We start from the raw sequence: 7050 nt of genomic DNA on the forward strand, positions 1-7050 counted from the left end.
TTCCATTCCTCCACTTTGGGCTGAGACCATCATCGGCTTTGTCATAAAATCCGAATTTCACCGTGTAACTTGTCCTACGAAATCCTGCTAGTCGTTTTGATATCCTGGATTAGCCGAATATGTCCGATTTAGGCAAATGTCTACACGCTACATACTCCCAGCTAGTCGGAGCCCATAGCTGCTCAGCGGACCACATAAATCTGCCCGAAATAGAAATCGTCTGCTATACGTGAAACAAACTATTGATATGCCTCGTGGCTCGCCGAGCTAAATTAATAAAAACGGCTCCTTATTAGGTATCACTTCCTCTGTGGATAGCGAATTAAACTTAAGGATATCTTGGTTTAACGCCCCGTTGTTTTTATTTAGATGTACAAGTTACTTTGTGGAGATATCGAGTTAGGCAGAACGGCCACCACCAGATGCAAAATTAAGCTGCCGTGCGAGAGGTTGACCTTTCTTTGTATAGAGAGAGAGTCCTACGCCATATCCGGCTTCTTAATCTCAATCACTCAATTCCTCGTGTCACTCGATCTGCTGTCAATCACTTCGGAAATCCTCCGTTCACTCATATCAGATTGAGATCGCTAGATAATCCGCCAATGACAACCCAGGAGATCAATTTTATAGTATCATCACAGCTTTGCAGCCCGCACCCTCCTGCCTGTATCAATTTCATTCCACCACGGGTAGTTCGGTGGCGCGTGTTCCAACGTTGCCGTGAAGTTGGGCCTTCGCTTCTCTAGAAAAGACTTCGTCCCTTCTTGCATGTCCCTGGAACGCGTTAGGATGCACTAATGACTGCTCTCAAGGAGCCATAGATATCCCACTAATTCAGAAACAAATACATACCTCCCATCAAACATATGATAGATCACCGTCGAATCAACAATATGAGCTCCCTCGGCGGTCCCGGGATTACGCCACATCAACGCATGATTCAAATGCCACGCTAGTAGACTAACATTCTCCGCAATCTCGGTCGCCAACTCCAGCGCACGAGAGAGCACCTGCGCACCATCGGGTCGAGTCTCTGCAAACAGGGACCCGAAATGCGGCGATGTGGGCGGCAGGACATGGCCGGTGGTCAGCAAATACATTGCGTGCGAGTATCCAATCAGACGGGGGAGGAAGAACGATGAACTGGATTCCAGAGTTAGCCCGCGACGGGCGAAGACGAACCCGTACTTGGCCTGCTCGCATGCTATACGGATCGCGCAGGGTAGCGTTATGGCGATGCCTATGCCGACGGCGGAGCTTGGAGGGCGGCGATGGTGGGCTTGCGGCATCGGTAGATGGCGAGGGCCATGCGACCGCCACTAGATGCTTAGCATGTCTGTATCATGTTTTGTGTTTCGATACTTACGGGTCGCGAAAGTCGAGTGGTCGCTCCTTGGCCGGTTTGAACGGTTCCTTCAGGTCGGCACCGGCGCAGAAGATCTTCCCTGTTGCCGTCAACACGACGACCTTGACTCGCTCGTCCACGTCAAACAGTGGGTACAGCTTCTCGAAGGCATCCATGAGATGTGTGGAAAATGTATTGTTCTTGTCCGGTCGGTTCAGTGTCACCACCACTACTGGTGTCGCTACTGGGACACCCTCCGGATGATGCGAGACCTTGACATCAGTGAGGGGGAGTGTCTCGTAGGACTTGGGAATATTAAGAGGCGGAGCTGGTATCATTTTGGGAGTTGAATGTTTCACTGCTTCTCCTATGCAAATGATTCTAAGATTACTATCTGGTTCAATCGTGAGTATGACGTACACCTTCTCTCCCCGCTTAACTTCACCTCCGATACACATACCAAACTATATAGAAAGTAAATATTCAGATATACACAACTACAACTTTGAAAACATGCTCTCCTTCTCCGCCCGAACATCCAACTCCTGCGTCCACGTACTCCTCGGCTGCGTATACAAGAACCAATAAATCTCCGCCAAATCTCGAGGTTGCATAACATACCGATGCATCTCCTGCAGCTTCTCTGATTCACCCTCCCTCTCCCACTTCTTCCGCAACCACCCCCCAATAATATCACTCTGGACGGGCCCATCGACAATAAGATGCGCCGCATGAATACCCTTACTCTGAAACTCCCTAGTAATAATCTGCGACAAGGCGCGAAGACCAAACTTCCCCGGCGAGAAACTACTCAACCCGGGACTCCCGCGAATGGATCCAGTCGCACCGGTGAAGATAACAGTGCCCTCCCCGGCGGCCAACATATCAGGGAGGACACACTTGGCGGCAAAAAAGGCACCGAACATATTGATGCGGGTAAAATTCTCGAATTCCTCCGAGGACGTCTCGAGGATAGTCCGGGGACGAATGCGTCTCGACCCGGCATTGTAGATTAGCACATGGACGGGGCCGAGATCTTCCCTGATGGAGGTGAAGGTCTTGATGACGCTCGATTCATCCCGGACATCGGTGACGTAGTATTTTGCCGAGCCGGGGTAGGACTCGTTGATTGAGTCTTGGATTTTTTGAAGTTTGTCTTCTGTACGGGCGATCAACGCTACGCTGAAGCCTTTTGAGGCGAAGTGGCGCGAGACTGCTTCGCCGATGCCTGGGCCGACGCCTACTACGGCCAGTACGCGGTTGTTCTTTGGGTTGTGGGACATGGTGGGTTTGTGTTATTGTTGGTTTCTGGGAAATTGTGGGGTGCGGGGATGGTCGTTGATATATATACATTTTACTTTGGAGGTTAATTGTTGGATTATATGATTGTGATCGGCTCCGACGAGCCGAGGCTGGTGATTAGTAAATCGTTACTGCAACACCACATCTTCATGAAAGTTAAAAATATCAATCATTAACGAAGATGGCTAGATTGTTTTCTTGTCAGCTGTTAGGATTGCATTTCCCAATATCTTTTGCGCACGAAACGAAATATATTGTGGGGGCATCTTTGATATATATTTTTCATGTAACCTATGTTGAACTTTGAACTACCTATACATATACCCGTTTCTGTCATAAGAGAAAAATAAACAAAGGAGAGGAAAGGAAGTAAAATGGAATAGAAGAAGAAGAAGAAAGACAGCCAACCTCTCTCAACGCCAACTAAGCATGTGGATGACTTCCAGGAGGACCTCCCCGGAATCCAGCACACTTGGGATCAGACAGTGGAGTTTTTTCACCGTCACATTTACAGTCGCAAGCCGGATCAATCGCATATTCACTCACTGAGTGCCAACATTGCTTCCTGGAGAAATAGTCAGTATCTTCCCACTGCATACATGTTAACCAAGTGAAAGGGAAACTTACGTCAGCTCACAACCACCCTCAGAAGTGAAGGGTTTCCCGCGATCCTTGAGCCACTCGCTATAGGGCTCTCCAAGATAGTCACAGAACACCTCGCGGGGATCATTGCCGGCATGGCAATTTTTCTGTTCATTGGGTTGGGTCTCGTTCGGCATCAAGAATCCAGACCCAGGCTCGGACACGTATTGGGGGCCACCAGGGGCGTTCGAGTTGTCAGGGCCCCATCGGGGATCCAATCCGTTATCCTTCCAATCCCACTTTTCGTTGAACCAGTTATTGGTCCAGAACCAGGCGTAGTTATCCGCTGATTAGTCAAGGTTAGTGTGGAATCATCACGATATTCAGATTTGTGGGTTAACGCACCATTATACTTAACGCCGACGCTCGGGAGACTCCCCCGGTACCATGCAAGAACGGTTGACCACTCGGCACCGTAGACATTCTACACAAGTTGTCAGTCCGATAACAGGTGGTAGGGGAATATAGTACATACTCTTTCCTTGATCTTATTGTTAGGATTCGTTGCTCTTATGTCCATGACTGATGAATTCCAGTTAGGCCTGAGCTGTTCATGGAGGGATAGGGTAGAAGCTCACCATGGAACGATGACCCAAGAAGATCTATGTGAGTCCATTCATGGGCCAGCGTGTGCTCGTAGCTAACCAGGTCAGGTAAGCTTTTAGCAGACCTCTTCTCGCCATTTGTTATATCATTCAGGTACTTCTGGCGAAAGAAGTCATTACAGAAGTGTATTTCCCATCCTGTATCAGTATTTCCAATTATTATTCCAGGCCAGCAAGGTAAAGGTATGGAGGCATGACGACTCACTGTGCTTATTTTTTGCATTGAACGTTACCCTATTCAGAGTCAGCAAGTATAGATTGTCAGAGTAAGGAGATTGTATACATACAGTCCCGGTTCGGTATAGCAACGAGAATCGAACCCAGACGGGCAGCGATAGGTAACCTGATTGTCCCGCTTCTTATTATCTTTGCCGACCTTGCCTAGGCGAGGGAACATATTGACTTGAGTCATGACGTCTAAATCATGCACCGGAATTAGTGCATAGTCTTCTCATTTTCCCGGTGGCAACGGCTTACTATGAACTTGGAGGTAGTCAGCCCGATGCTTCTCGGACTATTGATCGGATGAACTGAGTTAGCAAACAAGAAACTGTTGATGGGCATAAACATTCTGCCTGAAGCCAGCACTTACAGCCCACCCCTCCGCTCCCGCGGGATCTGCGACGAAGAAACGCTGCCATCCTGGGGTGTCCATGGGCTTGGTAGTTCGCTTGGTCAACTCTAGCATCATCCGAGTAGACTCAACCAATATATCAAAGCGTTTACCACCACATTCCGTGAGAGCGGTCTTCCAGTAGATGCCTTGATATGCATTTTCAATGTCGGTTATGTTTCTGGGACTTGGCACCTTGTGAGTTGCGAGGCATAAGGACGCAAACAAAGCAAAGAGCGAGATTTGAAGCATTCTGCGCATGAGGTTGCTCGCCATCATACACCTATTGTTAAGAAAAACATCCACAAGATCAGCATTAATCAGGACCAGACCATGGGGTAAGCATGGCTATAAGAGTATTTCAAAATGAACCGTTCTCTGGGCGCTTAAGCCATGCATGGCAATGTGGAAAATGAAGGATCAAGGCGTCTATTGTCATTGGCACACATAATACCGAAATAGGGTCGCCGGGCGTCAGAATGCATCTCTAATGGAAGACATTGTTTCGGTGCGATTGCCCTGACAAATTTTAAACTCCCACCTCGCCCGTAATTGCAATACATGATGGCTCGCGTAGTGGAATAGGTCAATGTGTTCCGTCTCAACTCTAGACATTATGGTAAGCCTGAGGGAATCTTTAATAGAACGTCTACCACGAACAGAGAGAAACAGTGATGAGAGTGTACTGACTTCCAGATACCATAAAAGGAGGTGTGTCCTGGCAATTTCGGGTCGGGCAATCGTCTTGGCTTCTGAAGGGCTGTTTATTCCACCTCATTGGATACCTCTCTCTTTCTCCTTGGTCGAGAAACAAAGACTTGAGAAACAACTTCGTTTCAAATGGTTTCCAGCTTCTATTCTTAGCCAAGTACATTGAGTATTATAGTATGCCAGTACATGGTAGCACTGATTAATTAATTTAATCTCTTGGTTTGTTATGTCCGGTGAAATAACTAGCCCTACAGCAATCCACCAGCTGCCTGACTCCAATATGACCACCCGACTTCAAAGTCAATGCTTAAACAAAAAGAATCCAATCTGGGATCTCCCCTCAATCTACTGCTCTTGAGGCCGGTACTCACTTTATCTAACAATCAGTTTGATTTCCTATCTGCTGGGTTTCATCGAAGTACTTGTCAATCAGAGGTAGTGCAAGGCACGCGGCACCTTAGGCTATACTGTGCACTACTTCGTAGGTTCTAGAGAGGTATCTCGCGGGTAATATTGGTATTTTGGTAAAAAGGACTTTGTATCACCTGACCCCTGGATTAGGTGCCTTATACCATCCACGGTTTGTTAATGTTACTTGTTTACCCTAAACAATTACTAATAATATCAACATCTGTACCTACCCGGCTTTACTGGCCTACTCTACAGGACTGACCTTACCCGATGAGCGAGCACACGATTAGCTAATATGGCTACATCGAATCAATTCTCGCAAGGTCTTATTGACCTCTGTTGGTCTGGAGCGTCATTTGAGCTTGTAACCCCTCAAACAGCTGTTTGCTCTTCTGGAGTAACACGTAAAGGTAGAGCCCCCACCTCGGTAGTTGGAAATATGAATACAATTTGACTTCTTCACTCGGATTGAATGATTTGTCCATGCCCTAGGGGTAGAATAGGCAGCACTGGGCGATCTTGCCCTAAATTCCTTAGATCGATTAGCACTATGGAGTGGGTACAGACTATACTCAGATCCATGGATGCCATTTGCCGTCACGATTCGCAAATACGGAGGTTCATGCTTCAGTAGTTTGCAGCTTAGTACTTACACCGGTATACCCTATGCGGTCTGGTATCTTGGCATATCACGAATCATGAACCCCCCAAGCGATGAGATAAAAACCATACCACCAAATCCCGAGAGAATGGTTAAGATTCTATCGAACATCGAATCACACTAGAGTGCTGGCTCCTCCTTCCACCTCAAAAGGAACCCAGCCCCCATCTGGACCGCAATAATTGCAGCAAATAGGTCATCTGACCAGGAATTCAACCTCTCATTCTGCAGTGGATATCCCCACCATCACCGCCACGTATCTGATCTATGAATCGCATTAACCGTGAGTACGACTAGCGTGGAGTTCTTCAGGCGCGATGCATCGGTAAATCGCCTGGCCGCGTCATAGGGTGGATTAGGGCTGTGGGGTAAGGCTGACTAGAAGCTCCGCTGACTTAGCAAGATCGCCACCATTGCTCCATCACGATGGGACCAGCATCACGACTCCAGGGGGGTCTATTGCGCGGCGTCGTACTTTATGGTTATAAAAGGTGCTTGCTGCACCCTGCACTGGAAGGTAGATAACTCTATCAAACCTACTTTCCTCTGTCTACCTCTCCAATCTACCACAATCACAAATATACCCAACTGAAATAATGGGTCTCTTTCACCACCACCACGACAAGCACAACAACGGCCCTCAGGGTGGTCCCGGCGGCCCTAGCGGTCCTCCAGGAGGTGGCCCTGGTGGTCCTGGCGGTCCTGGCGGCCCCGGTGGTCACCAAGGAGGCGGTCCTGCGGCCCTGGCGGTCATCAAGGA

General features: G+C 48.2%; 3 protein-coding genes across 3 annotated transcripts; all 3 read right to left on the reverse strand.

Annotated features, from left to right (window-relative positions):
* Positions 1–635: 635 nt before the first annotated feature.
* On the reverse strand, positions 636–1683 carry ANOM_008364 (uncharacterized protein; the record flags this gene model as incomplete). Its single annotated transcript, XM_015553620.1, has 4 exons — positions 636–774; positions 853–1143; positions 1251–1319; positions 1367–1683. The coding sequence occupies 4 exons, from the start codon at positions 1681–1683 to the stop codon at positions 636–638; spliced, it is 816 nt and encodes a 271-aa protein (XP_015404530.1).
* Positions 1684–1842: 159 nt separating this feature from the next.
* Positions 1843–2628, reverse strand: ANOM_008365 (SDR family oxidoreductase; the record flags this gene model as incomplete). The annotated part of the gene is made up of 1 exon (XM_015553621.1): positions 1843–2628. One exon carries the CDS (start codon positions 2626–2628, stop codon positions 1843–1845), a length of 786 nt encoding a protein of 261 aa, XP_015404531.1.
* A 442-nt stretch (positions 2629–3070) lies between these two features.
* Positions 3071–4786, reverse strand: ANOM_008366 (uncharacterized protein; the record flags this gene model as incomplete). The annotated part of the gene is made up of 9 exons (XM_015553622.1): positions 3071–3212; positions 3275–3575; positions 3635–3713; positions 3765–3811; positions 3868–4032; positions 4100–4128; positions 4182–4311; positions 4372–4408; positions 4487–4786. The coding sequence occupies 9 exons, from the start codon at positions 4784–4786 to the stop codon at positions 3071–3073; spliced, it is 1230 nt and encodes a 409-aa protein (XP_015404529.1).
* Between the last annotated feature and the right edge of the window lie 2264 nt (positions 4787–7050).

The sequence above is a fragment of the Aspergillus nomiae genome (genome assembly GCF_001204775.2).
Source record: "Aspergillus nomiae NRRL 13137 chromosome Unknown contig00257, whole genome shotgun sequence".
In the NCBI taxonomy this organism is placed as follows: domain Eukaryota; kingdom Fungi; phylum Ascomycota; class Eurotiomycetes; order Eurotiales; family Aspergillaceae; genus Aspergillus; species Aspergillus nomiae.